Genomic DNA, 24,161 nt, shown 5'->3' with positions numbered 1-24,161 from the left:
CACTGGGTGTGAAATCAGGAGATCCAAGTTCTATGTCTTCTGGCTTTGCCACCAAGAAGCTATGTGACCTGGATTTCCTAAATATAAAATAAGGCAGTTGAACTAGATGCTTTTGAAAATTCTGTAATCACAGAGGGCTGACCTAATATTTACTTTGACTTTTTTTTAATGGCCCATGAGCTTAAGACAATTAGAATGCATACAATGAATTAGTAAGACTGCCCAAGAGAAAAGAAAATGTCAGTGGCTGATATACTATCACCAAGCAATTCACAAATGCTCCAAATTAATGAAATTAAGAACACACCAAAATTAGAGCTCATTAAAGAAGCTAAGATGGCAGAATTAGATTTGCAGAGGCAAGGACCCAAAGCCAAAGAGAGGACCCCAAGCTGGAAGTCTAAGCCCCTTGTGGAGGTCATTTCTGAGAATGATCAGAAGTGCCAGATCCAGATCCAGCGGCAGTGGTCAATTTCCCCCAGGATGCCTGAGTTGGAAGGCCGGGAAGTGAGCATCAGCCAGTGCACCAATACCTGAGGAAGGGCCAGCAGCTGGAACTGAAGAGCCAGAGGGAACAACGGCAACTGGATCTGAAGGGCCAGGAGAAACTGGAGCGGCTGGAGCATTAGGAGAAATAATGGCAATTCATGCTAGAGATGGCCAGATTCAAAGTCTGTGTTCTCTTGTTGACCATTGTAGGGGTGTCGAACTCAATCAGAGAAGGGGCCAAAATCTAAAATCCAGCCTAAATCGCGGGCCGAATGGTTTACTGAACAGTCATAAACTGTCATTGTGATGGAAATGCAGCGGAGTGCAGTGATGACAGCGCGGTGCGGGCCACATTGCAAGGCCTGGCGGGACGGATTTGGCCCGCGGGCCTTGTGTTTGACACATGTGATTTAAGGAATGGGAGCTCATTCCCTTGGGCAAGTTCATCAGAATGAATGTTTTTCTACACATTTGAGTGCAGAAAAAGAAGAGACATGGGGTAGAAAGTGAACAAAAGCAGTCCAGTCAGAGTCTCTGGTTCAATGGCATTTCCATCGGGGCAAGACCAGGTGTAGACCCGTATTTTGCTCAGGAGGACTCTTCCCTACCTGGCCACATAGCTGCGACCTAGTTGGAAAAGTGGCTCAGTTGGTTACTGGGGGCTCACCCAAACACTGAAACGAAAAGTCTATGTGGTATAGTGAGTGAGTACATCCCCAATGGATGTTAGGAAGGCATGCTTAGGAAGTGTTCCCATCTGTGTTGGGGCCATTCGCAGGAAGGGATGTAATAGCTGCTTTGGGAAGGCAGGTCCTCAAGAAAGCACTTCTCTGCTACAGTGGCAGGAAGTGAAAGGCCATCACCACAAAAATAGCATGTTCAGAGGGAACAGGAAATAGCTAAGTTCCAAAGTGAATTTTTTTTTTTAATGAGAAAAATAGTTGCTAGGGCGTCTGGAATATTATACAGCCTGTTTCTAGAAGGCATTTCCCTTTAAACCAAGAAAATTGGATTTAAATGGTTCAGATCATCAAAGTTAAAAAAAAGAACAATACAAAAAAACTCAGATGATCTGAAACTTTCATTTGTATCAAATAAAGCCACTTCCGGTATATCTGATAGATTTGATTTGTGCTGAAAAACAAAGTTTTAAGAGTGAAGAGAAATGCAGTTGCCTCAGTGCCCATGGACCAGGGTTAGCTTAGTGGTGTAGTAACAGCACAAAGGAAAAAGTTATTTTGAGAATATTTAGAAATTTGTGTTATTTTTGGTTAGCCATAACAATAGAAAGGAAAAGTACCTTAAGGGGGGAAAATGCACTAGAGATAATCTAAATTATTTTGTTGACTAGAAGCAAAGGCAAGTAATACATCTCATTTGAGATGGTCTGTCATGAAGAGCTAGTGGCCTGACAGGAAGTGAGAGGAATATGGGAGGCTCCAGCTTATGGAACACACCCTAAGCAAGGACTGCTGACAGCTACACAAAGTGTTATCGAGTTTCCCTCATAAGAGACACAATAGTAAACCAGATTTATTTGCCAGGTGTTACCGCTTGCCAAAAGTTAAGCTATTAATTAAGCTGGGTAAAAGGTCATTTGCAAAGAAGAGTTTATACTGATGACTGTCCCTGATTACATTTTTCAGAAATCAAATGAGGCCAAAGGGAAAATGGAGTGGGGGAGGGGATGAATTAAAATACATCGATGTATATGCCAGAACGTGGGGGCTGAAACCTATGTCAGTGTTAGTTGTATAAATGCCGATGACTGAGACAAGTGTGTGACTCCGAGTAGGCTCTGCATTTCCCCTAAAACACGTGTCATGTATAAATCAATCTTTTCATCTGGCATTCCTGGATTAGAAAGGCTATCAGCCAATTCAAATGAGTGGCCATATAGTCAGCCACACTGTTTTACATACCCTACATGTACTAGGCACTGATCTTTACTTCAACCCTATTAACACTTTTAATTTCTCTAGTTTAGCTCCCAAGAGAACAGGCACAGAATGTAGTAAATTGAAAAGTCACCATTCGAACCCAGAGTCTGAATCCAGAATTAAATCTCTATGACATAGGTATAGCCAGGATGGCTTCATAGTAACAAACAGAACATGAAAAAACACTAAAGATTAGAGACTTCAAAGTCAAAATCTAATGCAGTTATTTTATTTTGCATTTTTAAAGTTTAAATTTTCTTTAAAATTTTTTAAAATATATTTTCAAAAATTTTTTTACAGAGTGGAAGGGAGAGGGAGAGTTAGAAACATTTATGAGAGAGAAACATCGATCAGCTGCCTCCTACACACCCCTTACTGCGAATGTGCCCGCAACCAAGGTATATGCCCTTGACCGGAATCGAACCTGGGACCCTTCAGTCCACAGCCGACACTATCCACTGAGCCAAACCAGTCAGGGCTTAAAATTTTTTTTTAAGTTTAATATATTTTTATTGATTTCAGAGAGAAAGGGAGAGGGAGAGAAACATCAATGATGAGAGAGAATCACTGATCGGCTGCCTCCTGCACACCCCACATTGGGGATGGAGCCTGCAACCCAGGCATGTGCCCTGACCAGGAATTGAGCCATGACCTCCTTGTTCATAGGTCGATGCTCAACCACTGAGTCACACCCGCTGGGCTAAATTTTATTTTTCAATTACAGTTTATATTCAATATTATTTTAATTCAGTTACTTTAAATATAAACTGTCCAGAGTTAAAGAATCCAATCATTGCAAAATATGCCAGTATTTCTTCACCCAGGATTGAAGGAGACAGAAGGCATTCAAAGAACTGTCATAAAAAACTTGAAATAATGAAAAATAGGTGATCTTGATACAGCTGGCTATTCTAGATTTTACAAAAGTAAAATATCTTCAAAACAATAAAAATAAAACCACAGTTTTGTTGTTTAAGGCCCACTGTACTTGAGTTTCAGTCGTTTGCCATCTATGGTTTTCTTTCATGCTGATACTTTGAAACATACCTCAATCCAGAAAAGATTAAAAAAATAAGCTCAAGGTTCTTTCAGATCTCAACAGATGATTACACAGGTTTAATAATTGCCCAGGGTTAACCAATATGTAAAAATTTAAAAAGGCAAAAAGGATGAGGCATGTTTAAAATTGCACACTCAGCCTAAAAAGTTGTGTGTCATAGGGAACTTTAAATCCAACATCTTAGGAAAAATTGTTCGCAATACAATTTAAATAAGGAAAATTATTTCAGAGACAAATGCTTTTGTGGGTGGTTCTCTTTAATACATGGAAGGTCTTAAATCAGTGGTTCTTGCTTCCCTGAATATTAGTCCTTATTATGTTCTATCCTAGTTAGGCCAGAACATTTCACTGGTGGCATCAGTGAAATGTGCATATGAACACACTACATCTCATTGTTTCCAGACTTTCCCCACTCGGCATTGGAATCACTTGGGTACCGTAGTTTTGTCTTTATCAATTTAGCCTGTGGTATATACATAAACCCAAAACCTTCTGTTAATAATATTTAGATATATGTATGTAGACCACTATAAAGTTGATTTTAGAAGAAAGGAGCTTAGAAAAATAGCAGCGAGTGGGTTGGAGGGGACTCTTTGGAAAAGGATATTGATGAAAATAATGCTTAGAGGGAGAGAGAAAAGTACCAGAGGGACCAAAATAAGTGAAGACAGATGAGAGCAGCCGAAGGCCTGATTTAGACTCCAGACCACAAAGCTCCCAGAATCTACCTCTGAGGCCATAATAGTAAATGGTTGCATCATGGCACAGTAACTGGAAGCAGTGATGCAAAGTGACACTTCCTCATTTTAGATACCACACCAATGTTTACGATGGTCAGAGAATGAACACACGAGTTCTAAAGGTATACGAAACTACTAACATGGTTCATCCGTCCGTCAATGGACCCATTTGAACTTTTTTATATGCCTATAATTGTATGTGATACAAAAGATGTCAGTATACAAACACACCTTTATTGCAAGCAAAAACAAATAGCCTTTCTCAGTCTTCAGTTTCTTCAGCAAGTATATTTCCTGTCCACTATCAATCAGTACCTGGAAATTCTCCTACTTCTGCTTACTTTTAAAATTTTTTGTTTCATCTTTAGGTCTCAGCATATGTTTATGTATGGCTTTCTGTATTCATCTTCCCTGGGGATCTAAGTGCTTCTTGATTCTGTGGCTTGATATCTTTCATCTTTTTCCAAAAACTTTAATATGTCTTTTTCCATTTCTTCTGGGACTCCAATTACAAATCCATTGAACCTCCTCACCTTACTCTATATTTCTCTTAGTTTTTTCTTCTTCTGTTTTTTCTAAACCTTTGTCTATCTGTTCTTCAGTTTGGATATTTACTTCTGATCCCTCTTCTGGTTCACTAATTCTAGAATTTCCACTTTTAATTTCTTAATATTTTTAAAATACATACATTTTATTGATTTCTTACAGAGAGGTAGGAAGAGGGAGAGAAAGTTAGAAACATTGAAACATCAATCAGCTGCCTCCTGCACACCCCCTACTTGGAATGTGCCCACAACCAAGGTACATGCCCTTGACTGGAATCAAACCTGGGACCCTTGAGTCCGCAGGCCATCTCTCTATCCAAACCAGTTAGGGCAAATTCCTAATTTTTTCTAATATCATCCATATTGTCAATTAATTGCTTGAATATGCTGATCATGATTATTTTACTTTAAAAAAGGTTTGCATTGATTTTTTTTTTAAAGAGAAAGGAATGGAAAGTTAAAAACATTGACGAGAAACATGATTGTCTGCCTCCAGCATGGCTCCTACTGGGGCATCAAACTGAAACCTGGGCATGTGTCCTGACTGGGAATCAAAATGGTAACCTCTTGGTGCCTGGGATGAGGCTCAATCCATTGAACCACACCAGCCAGGTAATCACAATTATTTTAAAGCCTGGTAACTCCAATATCAGGATTTCCTATGGGTCTGTTTCTAATGTCACTTGCCTCTGTTGTTTTTAGTCACATGTTGCTTTGTAAGCTTGACTATTCTTTTATAGAAAACTAGAAATTGTATATGAAAACTCTAAAAGGAAGTTAGATGAGGAGCACTAGCAACCTCAGAACATCTTAATCTAATCGGGGTTTTCAAGTTATCTGAATCTGGGCTTTAATTCCTGTGAAGATTATTTTCAGTTCACCTTACTTCTAAGAGTGACCCTTCACAGTCCCAATCAGAAGTTTGTGATCTTACCAATATTTCCCCCACCACTGGCAGCCTCTGACTCCATCCTTTGCCTCCCTGACTTCATAACCTATGACAGTGCTGCTTGGCCCTCAGATACTCCTTTCCGAATTGACAGATATCTTGAGCGACAACAAATGCCAGGCCCATCTCTCTGGGCTTTCCTTCTCTCCTGGTCTCACAATTACTCACTGCCTTGGTAGCTGTCCAGTCCTTCAGATAATTGTGTGTGTGTGTGTGTGTGTGTGTGTGTGTGTGTGTCCCACTTCTCTAGGTGTTCTCAACAGACAGGTGCATTTGAAATAACTCATTCCATAACTTTTGTCCCATTTTGCTCCATGTTGCCCAGGGCATGGTTTTCAGGCCCTCTCTATCTTCACCAACTTCTATCTATCAAAATTAGAACACAGGCTTTGGGGTCGGAGAGGTTTATGTTCAAACTGGCTTTACCTCTACACAGCATTGGACAAGTTATATAGCTTTTCTATAATTAATTTAGAAAATAAGGCTAGTAAAATCTATTTCAGGGTCACTGAGATTAAATAACATGGGTTTAGCATAATCCCTAGTCAACAGCAATAGCAGTTAGCATTTATTGAACATCATTTTCACTGCTAGTTCTATTAAAATGCTTAGATAAGCCACTCTATGCTCGAATTTGATCATTGTCTTCACTCTTTGGTGAAACAAGTATACATATTTTCACCTTCATAGATTTTTATACTGTCCTTCAATACTCCCTTTTCCTAATGTAACTCAAATACATTCATCCAGGCCTAAAATGGAGTCCAACCTTCCCCAAAGATATGCCAAAAATTCAAAATCCATACTAACATGTACTTGCTCATTTTTTTTCAATTTAGCAAAACACAATTATCAACTATTCCCTAATTTTGTTAGTTTCTTTCCAAACTGGATTCTAAAGTGCTTACAAAAACAGCCAATAAGTCCTGTCCTCCGTAACATACGCGGGATAGAAATAAACGTGGAAGAAGTTCTCAAAGCATGCATTTGGTTCAGTGTGGAGAAAAAGATCTTCATATTTCATAATTATGGTTGGAATTAATCCTCTAAATCACAGAGAATAGGGGAGGGGTGCAGAGGGACACAGGTAGAAGACAAGGAAATGAGTAAACAAGCACATCACAAACGAAGTTTTTCTGGTAAAATATTTACTTGAAATCCTTCACTATAAGCATAACTTCAACTAACCCAGTTGCATTATTTTAAAATGACAACTCAAAGTCCAAAGTTGCACTTCTACAATTCAAGTTTAGAGTTTAACGGGAACATTCTGGCTCCTTTGAGTAGGCACTTCCTTTCACTAGGAGAACAAAACAAAACAAAACAAACAAACAAAAAAAAAGGAAAACCCTCACTAGTTCAAGAAGTTGGCTAAAATTGATCTGTGAAAAAATACTGTGTTAGGCACTAGTCATTGGAATGATAATACCCTGCTTTACTTATATTCAGAATGAGCTGCTTATAAGGACAAAATAAACATGTAAAAGATGTCCTTTTGAGTAATAGGAGCTTTGACTGCAATTCTTTGAGAGTTTTTGAGTATTTTTTAAAAATCATAACCACAGAAGACATACTAAATGTTTTCTTATAGCATAGTAACATTAAATGCCTCATTTTTTAAAACTTATTTCCAGAAGAATCATGCTACTCTTCACCAGGCAACTTTTTAGTATATTTTCTGTTTATCACTTTCTTCCAATTAATACTAAAGTAACTATATTATTAAAGTCACTGTAAAGTAAAAATAGCTCACTCTAGAAATCATCCCATCTCTGACAATTTTTGCCTCCGTTCCCCACCCCACACACTGGTATTTTATTGACAAAAACCGTGCTTTGCTATTTGTGACAGAATTATGCCTTTTACTGATTATATATTTAGAAAGAAATTTTCCTTTTTGCAAGTGACATAATCATTCAGTGCTCGATTGTCATGTTGACATGATGCTAAAATATACTCCTGGTCATTTACATTTAATAAGACGTGATATCTAATGGTGGTATACTTGAAATTTTTGAGTTTTTGAACTCTTACTGAAATAGCCTAGTTTGTAGCAAAGTGAGCTAAAGTTTTGATTTTCATAACCTCAGAGGAATCTATTGAAATTCCTCTAGGTGGGAAGACCCAAGTACGAAAATGCTTTATAGAGATAGAACTATGAACACTTGTAATTTTGATGTTTTAGGGGAGGAGGAGGAGTGGAGATCTCTTTTAGGTGTCAGAAACAGCAGGGATTATAAAACAGTTCTGGCAACATCAACCCATTTGTATAATACAAATAAATCAGAAAATGGGAAAAAGAGTTAATTCAAGATGTGAATCAATAGCTAAAAATGGTGTATATGCATCACAATAATTTTCTTAGAGGACTCTTCTGCCATTCCATCCAATTATAGGAACCATGACCACATGCTTTTTTAGCCGGATAGTTTAGTATGACAACATTTGCAAGTGGAGAAAGGCCTTGCGTTTGACATCCATGCACAACAGCTTACCTACAGCATTGTAGAGCGGCTCTCCAGTTATTTTGTCCCAGACCACAGTGGTTTCCCTCTGGTTACTGACACCAATAGCTTTAAAGAGAAAGTTCAACAGAAGGGAACAGAAATTAAACAAGAAGAAAACGACTTCAGAATTGTTTTTTGTGTTTTTTTTTTTAAACAGGTTAAACAGGCACGACTAAACACAATTCAAAAAATATCTGGAACAACAACAAAAATATCTGGAACATTTATAATGGTATTGAATTTCTTTTCTTTAAGTGGCCCCAGGAAAAGTGAACACCCAATGTCAAGTGTTTCTTTTTATTGCTACAGACTCCTTCCTGCTTCATTCCCAGCACAAGATGACATGAACCCAGATAAATATCCAGATGAAATGCTTCCAGGTTGCCTTAAAAAGGGGAATGTAGTAACATTCCAAATTTACAATACCCAATTTATTATTCTAAGGAAACCAACAGTCACCTCATTCATTTATTTACTAACTGATACAAGAAATTTCCTTGTGTGTGTGTGTGTGTGTGTGTGTGTGTGTGTGTGTACACACATCTTCATTTTAAGAAAATAGCCACAGATAAGATTCCCCATGCTGGGCAAATGCACATTATGGGTACTTGAAATTCAATCTTATTTGTCTTTTAATAATATAATATGGAACATATGAGTTTTATTTAGCATAAAGACAATATGTGATGGCATTTACATTATACAGTTCTACAGTTACAACTCAAGTGCTATAATTACAGTAAGTTACTATAAAATACAAATCTATACCATCTTTTTCAATTCAGCTAAATCAGAGGTTCTCAGTTTTGATTGTACATTGGAATCAGCTGCAGAGCTTTTAAGAAATACCAATACTCAGACCCTGACCCAAACGTCCGGATTTAACTGATCTAGGGGGGAATCTGAGCATTAATATTTTTTCTTAATATTCCCCAGGTGATCCTACTGTACAACCCAGGTTGAACTCACTGGGCTAAAATATATATATATATTTCGAGCTCTTCCAGAATTTAAGATCAGGACAGACCTTAAAGGCTATTTCTAGAATCACCTATCATGTGACCATTCAGACAGCACGTCTAGTGACAAGATACTACCTCTTCCCCAAGTAGACAATGTCTACTGCATAGCTTTGCTATTAAAAAAATCAAATCCTCTTGTTTGTAGCTTCCACCTTTAGGTCTTAGCTATATTTTTTGGAGATACACAGAATTGGGTTAATCTTTCTTCCATGTCACTCTTGCATACTTGAAGCAGCTACTTTGTCCCTCAAGTCTTCTCTTCCCCTGTCTAATCTACATAATCCAATTTCCTTATACTGCCCCAACTCTATATGGAATATTCCTCTTCTTCTAGGAGCATACAATGATCTGTATTACTCCAATTATACATCCAGAATAAAACACAATAGGAACATTCTGAGCAACATGGAGCTGAGGTGGGGACAGCAAAGCAGCTCCCTTGTTCTAAATAATCTTTATCCACGGATTTATTTACTTTATTGAACACCTTTTCTTTTTTTAAATATATTTTTATTGATTTTTTACAGAAAGGAAGAGAGAGTTAGAAACATCGATGAGAGAGAAACATTGATCAACTGCCTCTTTCATAGCCCCTACTGGGGATGTGCCTGCAACCAAGGTACATGCCCTTGACTGGAATCGAACCTGGGACCCTTCAGTCCACAGGCCGATGCTCTATCCACTGAGCCAAACCGGTTTCGGCTGAACACCTTTTCTAAAGAGACAAAGATGAGTGAGATTCTACTCTAAGGAAGAGATTTGGTTGTTTTTTGTTTTGTTTTGTTTTGTTTAAATAGAAGGCACAAATGTTTATAGGACTTAAGAGCAAGGAGAATGGGGAGCAAGGTTGGGCATCAATGGGACATGGTTCTGATCCTCTTAGTGACAAGAGAGGATGAGATTAATACACAGATGGAGGGAGGAGCCTCAAGTAGGGCAGAAGGCTATGGTTATTTGCTCAAAAATGGGACCTAGAAAAAGCTGAATCACAAGTTTGGGGCACTATTCAGTAGAGATTAGGCTCTGAAGCCAGACTGCTGGGGTTGAAAGTCTAATTCCTCTGCTTCCCAGCAGCGTGACTGTGGATCTGTTTCATTTTCTGTAAAATGAACACAATAGTTCCCACCTTAAGGGTTTGCATGTTAAAACAGTGCCTGGCACATAGTAAGCACTCAATGTTACTTACTGCTACTATTCATTGTCATCATTGAGGAGAGTGGATTAAGAGAATGGGGACTAGCCAAAGCAAGAATGAATTCCCGATAGTACTATGAGCACAACAGAGACTAGAGACCTCAGTGGGACCTTGGCCACAGGCTGCTAAAGTGTAATACTGTGGCCAGAACCGGTTTGGCTCAGTGGTTAGAGTGTCGGCCTGCGGACTGAGGGGTCTTGGGTTCGATTCTGGGCAAGGGCATGTATCTTGGTTGTGGGCACATCCCCAGTAGGGGGTGTGCAGGAGGAGGCTGATGGATGTTTCTCTCTCATAGATGTTTCTAGCTCTCTATCCCTCTCCCTTCCTCTCTGTGAAAAAATCAATAAAATATATTTAAAAATAAGTGTAGTACTATGAATGTGACAACTTCACAATGGTGGCTAGGAATGAATTCACGGTCTACTAAAATCTCCCACTGCTCCACACTACAGACTGGCTGCTCCCTTAGCCACAATCTATGAGTCACTATTCTATGTCCCTCATGTCTCTCCCTTCCTCTCTGAAATAAAAATATATTTAAAAAAATAAAATTAAAACAGAAGGTTTGTGAGGTTATCAGTGTGGCTTAGGAAAAAGAGCACTGGACATAAGACAGGGAGCTGTGCTTTAATGCAGCGTTTTTCAACCGCTGTTCCGCGGCACACTAGTGTGCCGCGAGATGTTGCCTGGTGTGCCGTAGGTGCAGACAAGACAATAATTTTATAATTTTTCACTATCTTGTTTACTTAATATTTCATAATAAAGTAATTATAAAATACTTTCTTTGTGTTTATTTGATTCCTATTCAAGAGAATTACTTTATATATAGTCAATATAGGCACAGAGTTAAATTTTTTAACATTTTCTAATGGTGGTGTGCCTCGTGATTTTTTTCATGAAACAAGTGTGCCTTTGCCCAAAAAAGGTTGAAAAACACTGCTTTAATGTCATCTACCACTACGCAGCCACATGACCTGCAATAAGTCGCATTCATTGGCTCATTCTAACTTGATTCAGAATGTAATCTGAAGCTATTTCCATTTGATTCGTTGGTTATAGGTTCCTCCCTGACCACTCCTTTTCCCTCTATCTTAATTCCTTTGTGCCAAGTAAAATAGTTTTTCTTACAAAGTCCAGAGAAACAGCTTCCCTACAAAGTCCAGTGAAATAGCTTCTCACACCCAGCCAGCGTGGCTCAGTGGTTGAGAGTTGACCTGTGAACCAAGAGGTCATGGCTCGATTCTGGTCAGGGCACATAGCCAGGTTGTGGGCTCAATCCCCAGTAGGGGGGCAGGTGGGAAGCAGCTGATCAATGACTTTCTCTCATCATTGATGTTTCTCTCTCTCTCTCTTCATCTCTGAAATAAAAAATATATTTAAAAAATAAAATTAAAACGGAAGGTTTGTGAGGTTATCAGTGTGGCTTAGGAAAAAGAGCACTGGACCATAAGACAGGGAGCTGTGCTTTAATGTCATGTACCACTACGCAGCCACATGACCTGCAATAGTCGCTTTCCCTCATTTGTAGCTAGAGGTCTTGGTAACCAAAGATCCTTTATAGCATTAGCATTCTGTGATGTATTGTTCTATATAGGCAAGCAAAAGCTTTGTCCTTGGCAGAGCCAATTAATAAATTATCTGACGGGGGTGGGGGGAGGGGCGTTGAGCACAACTGGCTTGGTATGGAGGGGCCTGTGGGACATTCCCTTCCGTGACTATAGGCTGGTAGTGCCAAGAAGAAACTGCTGGGTCACTTTGGCTCAGCTATGGGTTTCACCCTGGCCAGACAGGAGTGTAGAGCAAATAGCAGCATGTTCAGTGTTCTTCCAGATCAGTTACTGCAAGTGAAAGACAAGTCACTTGGCTTGGAGTTGCATGTCATCTTCACATACACCACAAATAAGAGAAAAGGGAATGGTATCTGAGTGGGTACAGAAGGCCAGTAAGCCCTAGCGGGTTTGGCTCAGTGGATAGTGTTGGCCTGCAGACTGAAAGGTCCCAGGTATGATTCCAGTCAAGGACATGGACCTAGGTTGAAGGCTTGATCGCTGGCCCTGGTCAGGGTGCATGAAGGAAGCAACCAATCAATGTGTTTCTCTCACATGGATGTTTTTCTCTCTGTCTGTCTTCCTCCCTTGCACTCTCTCTAAAATTTAATGGGAAAATATCCTCTCAAGTGAGGATTAATAAAATAAATAATAATAAAAGCAAAAAACAGAGGGCCACTAAGTTGCCTACCTTACCTTTAAAGGAGGTAGAATGGTGTCAAAACCATGGCTAACCGCCCTGGAATCTACATCCAGTGCATGGCCAACTATGTGATTTTGAATGTTTTGACATCAGAGTGTGCTGCTGGATGCCTCTTATATGTCCACCCTATTTTGTCTGTGAAAGCTGAGAACAATTCAGGGAAGCAACCAACAAGCATTTCAATGTACAACTCATCTGAAACTTGATGAATGCAACTCTAAAAAGTCTGAAACACTGCCATTTAGAAGGATAAAATATTTTTAAAATGTCACCAGTCATGGCTCAGTGGTTGAGCATAGACCTATGAATCAGGAGGTCCTAGTTAGGACATATGCCTAGGTTGCGGGCTCGATCCCCAGTGAGGCATGCACGAGGCAGCCCATCAATGATTCTCTCCCTTCACTGATGTGTCTATTTCTCTGTTCCTCTCCCTTCCTCTCTGTAAATATTAAACTATATTTTAACAAAATAGCAAATCTACACAAGGGTGTTGGTTTCTCTTTAAAAAGTCTACATTAACAGAAATAACTATCTTATTGTTACAACTTTCCATTAATTTGTAATTATTGATTATTGGACTCATGTTTCCTTCACTTGACTGTTAGCTGCACAACACTATTTGTGTCCCATTGTTTCCCTAGCATGCCCAGCACATAGTAGGCACTCTATAGGTTTGCTGAATAAATGGTTTGATTATGTTTGTCTTTTTTAGTGAGTTTTTAAAATATAACAATAGGGGAAAGTCTGAAAAAAATCAGTTTCATCTCAAGAATACTGGTAAATCTCAGTGCCAAGAAAGATGTGAATCTTAAGACACTGCCATCACCAATGGATGATTTCACCCATCTTGAGTTGATGAAGAAAAAACAGCCCTTGAATGAACTTGAAAAGTTTAAATTACAAAGATATGGTGATTACCACATTATGTTCTGCCCTTTATACTACTTTATCAATTTTGGATGACTGGGCTATTTTTCTTCTCACTGTATAAATGATGCAAACCCAAACTTAGATAGTTTTTTATATTAAAACTACTAGGAATTAAGAGATCTGAAATAGTCTAACACTCTCAAACCAATATTTTTAGGGAGTTGTTACAAGCAAAGTATTTTTATTTCAAACAACCCCCCCCTCCTCTATTCCTCCTCATTCTAAACTTTCTCCTCAAGAAAAGGCATTCCTATCTACTAGGAGCTCTGGCAAAAATCCAAGCATATTTTTAATAGATTTTTTTCAATATATTTTATTGATTTTTTTTTTTTTTACAGAGAGGAAGGGAGATAGTTAGAAACACTGATGAGAGAAACATGAATCAGCTGCCTCCTGCACCCCCCCCCCCACACTGGGGATGTGCCCACAACCAAGACACATGCCCTTGACCAGAATCAAACCTGGGACCCTTCAGTCCGCAGGCTGATGCTCTATCCACTGAGCCAAACCGGCTTCAGCCCAAGCATCATTTTTGACCCATCTTCCCCCATCCTCTCTTTACTACTCTGACAGCTAATCCATCAAGAAGTTCTGGCCCTTTCTCCCCGCCCTCACTGCCATCTTCCTTTTTCTCAAAATTTCCACAGCAATCTCTACTGTGGTCTTCCTGTATCCAATTTAGGCCTTTACCATCCACTCTCCACATGGCTTCACACAGCAGTCAGGAAGTTGTCTTTAAACCACAAATCAGACTCTGTCATCCCTCGAAACCTTTTCATGGCTCTCTGTGATACTAAGAATAACATCCAAGCTCTAGCCGGTTTGGTTCAGTAGATAGTGTCGACCTACAGACTGAAGGGTCATGGGAATTTGATTCAGGTCAAGGGCACCTTCCTTGGTTGCAGGCTAGATCCTGGCCTCTCCATCAGGGCGCATATAAGAGGCAACCAATTGATATGTCCCTCTCACATACATCAATGTTTTCCTCTTTCTATCTATTGCCCTCCCTTCCACTTTCTCTAACAATCAATGGAAAAATAGCCTCTTATGAGGAAAGAGTAACCTCCAAACTCCTAAGTGGTACTACAAAGCCCTAGCTACTTCCCTGGTTTCAACTGCTATTGAAACCTCTTACCTATGTACCCACGCTCACCCCTCACCCATCTTTCACTCTACTTTTGACATGCTGGCTTTCTTTCTGATCCAGAAATGTGCCACAAGCTTATTCCTACCTCAGGACCTTTGCATGTGCTGCTTCCTTTTCCTCAACTACTCTTCCCCCAAATATTGGCATGGCTGGCCCCATTTGGCTTTTGAGACCTCAGTAACAGTGTCATCTCCTCAAAGAGGCATTCTTTGGCCATCCAATCTAAAGTAAGCCTCTCTAGGCACACCCTACCATAGAACTCAGTTTCATTTTCTGCATGGAACCTATCAATATTGAAATTAGCTTGTATTTGTCTGCTCTTATTGTTGATGTCAAAACCTGTCTTCCCACCAACCCCCCCCCCCTCCAAAAAAAAAAAAAGCTTCATGAGAACAGGGACCTGCTTGGCACTGGATAGATACTCAATTATGCACCAAATAAATGAATGAATGAATAGATTTTATTGAGATAATCATACCATGGAGAGAAATATTCTATTAAAAATACCTTTTATGTTGGAAATGTCAATATTGAGTTGTTCAAGTTTCTCACATGTTTTCTCTATACACTCATAGACAGACATCAGAATTTCCTTAGGATCTTGTTCCACCCATCTTTGAACAAAAGAATGCATTTAGTTAGTCCACAAGAAAGCAAAACATTTATATCTCTAGAAATGTTCACTTAAGAGAGTGTGGCTGTTGTATAAATTAAAATCAGATGAGCAAAGCCAAGCATATTCAATAATCTAAAGAAACAATTTAAAGAAAAGTCTATTTTACGTCCCTTACATTTTTATTAGTCTTCATATAGTAATCAATCATTTGAAAGGAAGCAAGTAATAACAGGTCACAAAATTCCAAATATTCTATCTATTTTAAAATTATTTTTTTCAAATCCAGTAAGAAATTAGTTCCCCAGTTCTTTATATCCAATGGGTTTGATACATTGATAAAAGCATCTGCATGTTTCACTAGTCACTATTCCTTTCTTTCTCTAGTTATTTCTAAGTACATTGATATCTACCTCTCAAAAGAAATTCTGAAAAGTCAAATAAGTATACTAATCTATTCCGCGTCGGTCTGCAGACTGAAACATCCTGGGTTCGATTCCGGTCAAGGGCATGTACATTGGTTGCGGGCACATCCCCAGTAGGGGGTGTGCAAGAGGCAGCTGGTCGATGTTTCTCTCTCATCGATGTTTCTAGCTCTCTATCCCTCTCTCCTCCTCTCTGTAAAAAATCAATAAAATATATATATTTTCAAAAAGTGCTGAACAGTATTTCATTGTCACCCATTCTACTGATGACAGACACTTGGGTTGCTTTTGGGTTATTATGAATAAAGCTGCTATAAGCATTCATCTATAAGTCTTTCTTTAGACATATGCTTTCATTGCTCTTGGATTAAATCCTCCTAAGGTTGCAATGCTACAGAAGTATGGTTAATTTTATAAGAAACTGCCACACAATTTTTCAAAGTGGTTGTAACATACATATCATAACATTTTAAACTAGCCATTTTCAACCTTTTTCATCTCATGGCACACATAAACTAATAACTAAAATTCCACAGCACGCCAAAAAATATTTTTGCCAATCTGACAAAAAAAAAATTAGGTATGATTTTGATTCATTTACACAGGACAGCTATTATTGTGTTGGCTGCTGTCATTTTTTTAAATTTGACAATCTAAGGGAAAAGAGGTCAGTGCCATTAACTAGTCAGGTATTTCATGGTTTAAAAATTCTTGGAGCCAAAACCGGTTTGGCTCCATGGATAGAGCGTCAGCTTGGGGACTGAAGGGTCCCGGGTTCGATTCCGGTCAAGGGCATGTACCTTGGTTGCGGGCATATCCCCAGGTAGGGGGTGTGCAAGAGGCAGCTGATCGATGACTCTCTCTCATCCATGTTTCTAACTCTCTATCTCTCTCCCTTTCTCTCTGTACAAAATCAATAAAATAAAAGAAATAAATATTTTTTTAAAAAAATTCTTGTAGCACACAGGTTGAAAATGGCCGTTTAAAATAATATACTCAACATTCTATTTAATCACAATTACTACATATGAACATTACTATAAAAAAAGACAATTTTGGTATGATATGTGAGTGCTTTTTAGAAAAACATATCTTTATTTAAGAAAAACACACACTGTAAAGAGCAAACAGTAGTTGGGCAATGATGCAGACCTAGAATTAAATGACTTCAAAGTAGGATTTCTAATATTTAATACATTGTTGCTTTATTACTTTTATCATCCACTTCTATTCTGTCGCTTAATTCCTAAATCATCAAATACCCAGATATTTTGCTGAGCTATCCCATTTTTGTTCATTTTCCTGACTAATAGCTATCCCATCCCTCAAGTCTTCTTAGAAAGGTGTTTGGTCAAGTTTCTTTAAAAAGCCCCTGGGCAGGTGGGGTGAGATGGCCTAAGAAATGCGATATATGTTTACATAGTAAATTAGGAAACGTACCCTTCTCTTGGAAACTCTTGTTTTATTTCCACTTGATGATGACTAAGTAGTTCGGCTGTTTTTGAATTGAAAACCTGAAAAATATATTGCAATACTGTGTTCAAAACGCAGGCAAAGAGCAAAGGTGTTTCAAGTTATTCAGCAACCGAAGTTCTTATTTACTGATAGAAAAAGCCCCAGATGAAATGCCATATGATGTCCTACTTTCTCTCCAGCTAGAAACATAAAAGTTGTAAGGTAGCTTCAGAAATAACTTCCCTTTATGTAAATAAAAACCTATGGAAGATAAAGCTAAAGAGGCAATTGCTTATTTTTAAAAAAACAAAAATGGCTCCAGATGTAGGAGCTGACCAATTAATTAATAGTAAAGATTTTTTTTTTTTAGAATAATAAAACCAAGAATAAAAGAGCTGGCAAAACGCTGATAGTGATGGTGTGAATGGTCCATTTAGCGTCCACCTTGGATGTGGAGACAGAAAGAAGAGTCACAGATGCCTGAGCAGGGAAGCGTACTGTGGGAATTTCTTTGAAGGGAAGTGCAGCAAATACATCTAGCTCTTATAATAGACAAATAGAAGTGTATCCTGGCAACCAGCTGAGGGCTCTCTGTGACATACTTGTCACGAATTGCTGACCCTTGATATAAAACAGCAAAACCCAAGGGATGAAAGCTGACCAAAAAAAGGCTTTACAATGTCCCACAAATATAATACTCCCGAAACACTTAAAAAAAAAAAACTTAGCAGACTTTTTTCATCTACTGTTGACCCATGAATAATGCCCCTCCTCCATGTATAAGTACATAGGAAATCCATGTAAAAGTACACCCACATAGTTGGATTCCCAACCACAGAGTGGACCATTGAACACCGCAGGTTTGAACACCGCAGGTTCATTGAACTTCTGCCACTTTAAAATAAAACCGTGCTCCCCGCTCTGGAAATCAATAAATGAGCTGTGTTGTTGTGTTGTCTATGGTGGGTGTTGACTATCCCTCCATCAGATTGACAGCCTCTACCCGGCACCCAGCTTTTGGATCTAAAAATAATAAATAAATAAATAAATAAATAAATAAATAAATAAATAAATAATAAATAGATAGATAGATAAAATAAATCCGTGTTGTTCAGGAACCAACTGTATATTGTTTTCACCTATCCTCGAGTACCAAAAAGTACTTAGTCTTTCAGAGTAAGGATTCATAGTTTCATTCAAGTTAACTTCCCAAATCACTATAATTGCAGCAGAGGAGTCATATCCAATTAGGGAAGATTGTATTTCTATGCCTAGGTTTCCTATGGGAGAAAATGACCTGCTCAGTGAAAACTAAGAAACAGAAAAACATAAGAGAAAATACACAGCGAATTGCTGCTCCACTCCCTTTCCACCAAACATACACCTCCTTTTTGGGAGGAAGTAATAAACATCTTCTGAAAGCAAGAAGGCAAATTTTCAAGCCCTTTGAGGAGATAAACTATCTTACAAGTCAAAGGTTAACAACAAACACAGCATAAGTAAAGGGTACTTGGCAGAAGGCCGTATAATTCACAACTTAGCATTAAGAGTATCTTTAGGATATCTGCTCCTTTTGTCCTATTTTATTTGCATCTCTAGGGCCTAGAATAGTGCTTGACAGAGCATTATTACTTTTCCTGACAGCTAAAAAAATACATATATATATATATATATATATGTATATATATATATATATATATATATATATATATATATATATATATATATATAATTATTATTATTTCAGGGAGGGAGAGGGAGAGAGAGAGAGACATCAATGAGAAAGAATCATTCATAGGCTGCCTCCTGCCGGCCCCCACTGGTGACCAAATCCGCAACCCAGGCTTGTGCCCTTGACCGGAATCAAACCTGGGACACTTCAGTCCATAGGATGATGCCCTAACCACTGAGTTAAACCAGCAAGGGTTTTCTGACAGTTTTAATGTTCAATAAATGTGTTGCATGTCTGAAAAAGTATGGTCTGTCAGGTACTTATTAGGAGAATTATCAAATGAGAAATGGTTATGTGGCCTAAACTCTAATAGGAAACCACAGTTGTGTTCTCTTCATCCATATTACTGCTGCTCTCAGGGTCTACTCTCAAATCCCCAAGAGACACTGGTGTCATAACAAGGTGTCCTTTTTTTGCAGGCTGGATTTATAAAAACCTCAACAGCAGACCTATATAGAGCTATGAATGAAGTGCAACCCTTCTTCCATCAACTAGTTTTAACTAGTCTGGCTTCAGGACCCTCATACTAAAAATAGATTTATAGGCCTTTGAAATAGGCAGAGACTTGGGTCAATTCTATTTGCTACATGGAGCATGACGCCATCTGATCACACAGCATTTGGATATGACAAGAAAGAGCCTGGACCTTCCTACTTCTCTAGAACACTGAATCTGAACAGAAAGTGGACATTGTTAAGTCTAATCAAGTACCGGTAACTGAATTGAGACCCCTCCCACAGGAACTGACTTCTCAGATCACTTCACTATGGACATTCCCTTCCCTTTGCTGAGACCACATTTCATTTACTGCGACTACATTCCATGATCTCCCCTCCAGGTGTGCATGAAGAAGTCTCCGCCCAGAAAAAGCCCGCCAAAATTCCTTTAAAAGCTGCTGGCCAACTGGGGGCTGGTGTGCGGATGATTGAATAAATTCGCAATCCCTCACCATTCTGGCCTCGTGCGTTTCCCCTTTGTTGATCTAACCGACATCACCTTTAGCTGTGTTTCCCAAACTTTTGACATATGTGTACCCCTTCTATAATTTTCGTAACGCTGAGTACCCCTAGTACTCATGAGAACGTAGAATTAGGCGCAGCTAAGCACGGTGCAGTGCATATCCCCACCAAACTCTTCCCTACCCCTGGGGGTACGCGTACCACACTTTGGGAAACACTGCATGAGAACTTGACAACACTTTTGAGATTTAATGTTTTTAGACCTTGTGACTTTCTCAGTGCAATGCCATCCAATAGCAATACAATGCAAGCAAATGTTCTCATTAAAATAAATAAATAAGTAAATAAATAACAGTAAAAAGAGCCCTAGCTGGTAAGGCTCAGTTGTCCCTGGTTCCATTTCCGGTGAGGGCACAAACCCAGGGTGTGAGTTCTATCCCCAATAGGGGCGCTTGTGGGAGGTACCCGATCAATGTTTTCCCTCACATCGATGTTTCTCTCCCTTTCCCTTCCTCTCTCTCTAAAACCAATTGAAAACATTTTTAGCCGAAACCCGCTTGGCTCGGTGGATAGAGCATCAGCCTTCGAACTGAAGGGTCCCAGGTTAGATTCCGGTCAAGGGCATGTACCTTGCTGGGGATGTGCAGGAGGCAGCTGATTGATGTTTCTTTCTCATCGATGTTTCTAACTCTCTCTCCCTTCCTCTCTGTAAAAAATCAACAAAATATATATTTAAAAAAATAATAATAATTTCAAACTTAAAGGGAAACCTTTAAGTTGATCTCAAGGCACCTCCACCCTCCTTAAAGAGGATTCCAAACCTCCCAGGGACAAGGAACCTTTGATTGACAGGCTGAAGTTTCTAAAAGACAAATGACTTGAAAAAAACAAAACAGCTCTAAGGATCCTAAAGGAAACTTTTAGCATATGAACTGGCACTTTAAAACTTCTCCCTGTCTCTCCTACCGGAAACCTGACAACATATTTGACAGGACTTAATAACTTTGAATCAGAAACTTGGCAAAATTAGGAGCGAAAGATTCAGAGCCTAATAAAATTTTTAGAAAGCCTCCTCCGCCAAGGCAAAATAAATTATGCATCCGGAGGGAAAGAAGCAAACGTGGAATGACGTACTTGGACCAGCAGGTCAACCTATAATGTCACATGACTTACAAACAAATTCTTGGGGGAATAGAGAACAGTTGTCCATATCTTACAAATCTTTGTGAAACCAGAAATGCAACTCAAGAAGCAGTTCATATCCCACCTATTTTTACCATCCGCAAGTCCTAAGACTGAAAAGAAAAAAGCAAATGACGGTTATTTATGAGTTTTTAAAAATATATATTTTATTGATTTTTCACAGAGAGGAAGAGAGAGGGATAGAGAGTCAGAAACATTGACGAGAGAATCATCAATCAGCTGCCTCCTGCACACCCCCTACTGGGGATGTGCCTGCAACCAAGACACATGCCCTTGACCGGAATCGAACCCGGGACCTTTCAGTCCGCAGGCCAAGGCTCTATCCACTGAGCCAAACCGGTTTCGGCTATGAGTTTGTTTTTTAAAGCCCAAACTGCTATGCTGGGCTCCAACACTCTTTGCCAAGAACAAATACAAATTTTAGTCGTTCTCCACAAATGTTAAGAAAGAAATCCGAACAAATAAACTTATTCCAACTGTTGGGGCAGAAATGTGAATCATGATCTGTTAACCGTGATAGGTATAAGAAATATTAACCATGCTCTGTTAACGGGATTCTTCTGTTCTGATTAGAGAAAGCACATTCTAACCTGACAGAGGAACCCCGGGACAGGAAGTTAACCTCGGAATGAAGTCCATTCACATCCTAGAACTGCCTATTATCATGGAAAGATTAACAGCCTTGTCATTGCCCTTTGCAACCCCCCTCCCCCAGCTCACATTGCCAGCAACCTGTAACCATTACATCCATTCTTTTTTTTTTTTTTTGAATATATTTTATTGATTTTGTACAGAGAGGAAGGGAGAGAAATAGAGAGTTAGAAACATCAATGAGAGTCATCGATCAGCTGCCTCTTGCACACCCCCTACTGGGGATGTGCCTGCAACCAAGGTACATGCCCTTGACAGGAATCGAACCCGGGACCCTTCAGTCCCCAAGCCGACGCTCTATCCATTGAGCCAAACCGTCCCGGCCCATTCTTATTCCTTCTGCCTATTTCCCCAAGTAACCTTTGTCCTTCTATCCCACAAAAGCAGCTGGCTTATGGTGGGGGACAGAGCAGATTTTCGTGGATGACCTGCTGCTCTCCCACAGTGCTGCAGTTACTGGCATAAATGCTCCTACATGATTCAACCCTGTCTCTGCTTAATTGGCTCAAGTAGTGACTGGCAGCCCCACTCTTGCTTGCCTGTTCGCACAACTGCTATCAAGGGTGGTTTTTTGTTTTTTTGTTTTTTGCCTTATTTTACCCGTCTCATGGCTAAACTTTCATTTACGGCTAAAATTACAAAAAAAAAAAAAAAAAAAAAAAAATCCTATGGCCCTGGCCGGTTTGGCTCAGTGGATGGAGCGTCAGCCTGCAGACTGAAGGGTCCCAGGTTCGATTCCGAACAGGGGCATGTACCTTGGTTGTGGGCACATCCCCAGTGAGGGTGGGAGGCAGCTGATCGATGTTTCTCACTCTCTATCCCTCTCCCTTCCTCTCTGTAGAAAATCAATAAAATATATATTAAAAAAAACTATCAGGTCTCTGATAACATCTAGTATTAGTTTATGTATGCCTACCTCTGAGAAAATATTGCTAGAATTGGTTTATAAAGAGTTGTTTAATTGGTTTAAAGGAATCAAATGCTTACATAAAAATCCTCAAAAATAGAAAACTAATCCAAATGCTATTTCAGAATCATGTGATATGAGAAAAAATATATACATTTGTATTTTTTTAATACTCACCTAAGGATAGGCACATTGATTTTAGAGAGGGGAGGGAGGAGATAAACATTTATGACAGAGAAACATCAATTGGTTGCTTCCAGTACAGCCCCAACTAGGGATCAAACCCGAACCTAAGCATGTTCTCTGGCTGGGAATCGAACCCATAGCCTTCTAGTCAGTATATGGGATGATGCTCCAACCAACTGAGCCACACCAGCTAGAGTGAGGAAATATTTTATATTAAAGCTGGTTTGAGTTTGGTTTGGTTGAATAGTCATGTCCTTAGAAGATCATCTTGAAGTATAATGCTTTTATTCTACCTGGGCTTATTAGTCAAAAAGTCCATTTGTTCTCTGACACAAAATTTGTCACCAAGGAAAATAACTCGGTGTGATAAAATTTCATAAGTGACTAAAGATAATTTTTGAGAACAAATCAAACAAATAGATGTAGATGGGCTACAAAGTTTTTTAGTAAACTCAGCAATATTTATGTTTTATGTAAGCCTACTTAAATAGTTTCCCAAAATCTTTTGGTAACTTGAAACCTCAGAGTTTTGCCAAGTTTAATGACGAGTCAAGTTAAATTCAGTGAATATGCAGATCCTTTCCAAATATGATCAAATACTAAGACATTGTTTAAAAAAAGAAGGAAAGCCCTAATCAGTTTGGCTCAGTGGACAGAGCGTCAGCCTGTGGGACTGAAGGGTCCCAGGTTCGATTCCAGTCAAGGGCATGTACCCTGGTTGTGGGCACATCCCCAGTACAGCGTGTGCAGGAGGCAGCTGATCGAAGTTTCTCTCATTGATGTTTCTTATTCTCTATCCTTTTCCCTTCCTCTCTGTAAAAAAATCAATAAAATATTTTTTTAAAGAAAGAAGGAAAGTTATTTTTACTAAAAAAGTTGTTTAAAAAGAACTTTCTGAAACAACACATGTCTTCTCTGTCTCAGAAGAGTAGTGGAGACACAAAATGCTGTCCTTACCCAGTAACTGTCCTTCAGGCCCGCCTTGCTCCTTGTAAAATGTCAGCCATCCCCATCATAAACATGCACATTCATTTCCCTCTGCACGTGATTTCCCCATCAGCCTACTCTTTTATGCCACACTCAACTCTACTCCGTGATAAGACAATTCTCAGGAATGCCAGTTTCCTCCCTAGGACACTCTACTACATAAATGTAAATGACTGAAGATAAAAACGTTACATTGCAAATTTCACAAAGGCCTATTCCAACAAGCCCACAGAACATAGCAAACAGCACTGCATTTTCTTCAAAATGAA

General features: G+C 39.1%; 1 protein-coding gene across 9 annotated transcripts in view; it reads right to left on the bottom strand.

The window, feature by feature from the left end:
- Positions 1 to 24,161, bottom strand: part of GK (glycerol kinase) — a 69,576-nt gene that overhangs the window by 40,412 nt on the left and 5,003 nt on the right. For 6 of the 9 annotated variants that reach the window (XR_004988295.2, XR_004988294.2, XM_036439719.2 and 3 more), the window contains exons 2-5: positions 17,253 to 17,326; positions 15,282 to 15,388; positions 8,219 to 8,296; positions 534 to 617 (exon numbers count right to left, since the gene is read on the bottom strand). Coding sequence is in view for 7 of the 9 variants with exons in the window: in XM_036439719.2 (XP_036295612.1) it covers positions 534 to 617; positions 8,219 to 8,296; positions 15,282 to 15,388; positions 17,253 to 17,326 (343 nt within the window). In the remaining 2 variants the exon portion in view is untranslated. The remainder of the gene's footprint in view (positions 1 to 533; positions 618 to 8,218; positions 8,297 to 15,281; positions 15,389 to 17,252; positions 17,327 to 24,161) is intronic. The other 3 variants (XM_036439721.2, XM_036439723.2, XM_036439724.2) reach the window with 1 other exon arrangement.

Source organism: Pipistrellus kuhlii, unplaced genomic scaffold (assembly GCF_014108245.1).
Source record: "Pipistrellus kuhlii isolate mPipKuh1 unplaced genomic scaffold, mPipKuh1.p scaffold_m20_p_16, whole genome shotgun sequence".
In the NCBI taxonomy this organism is placed as follows: Eukaryota; Metazoa; Chordata; class Mammalia; order Chiroptera; family Vespertilionidae; genus Pipistrellus; species Pipistrellus kuhlii.
This window is presented reverse-complemented; position numbering and strand designations above follow the sequence as displayed.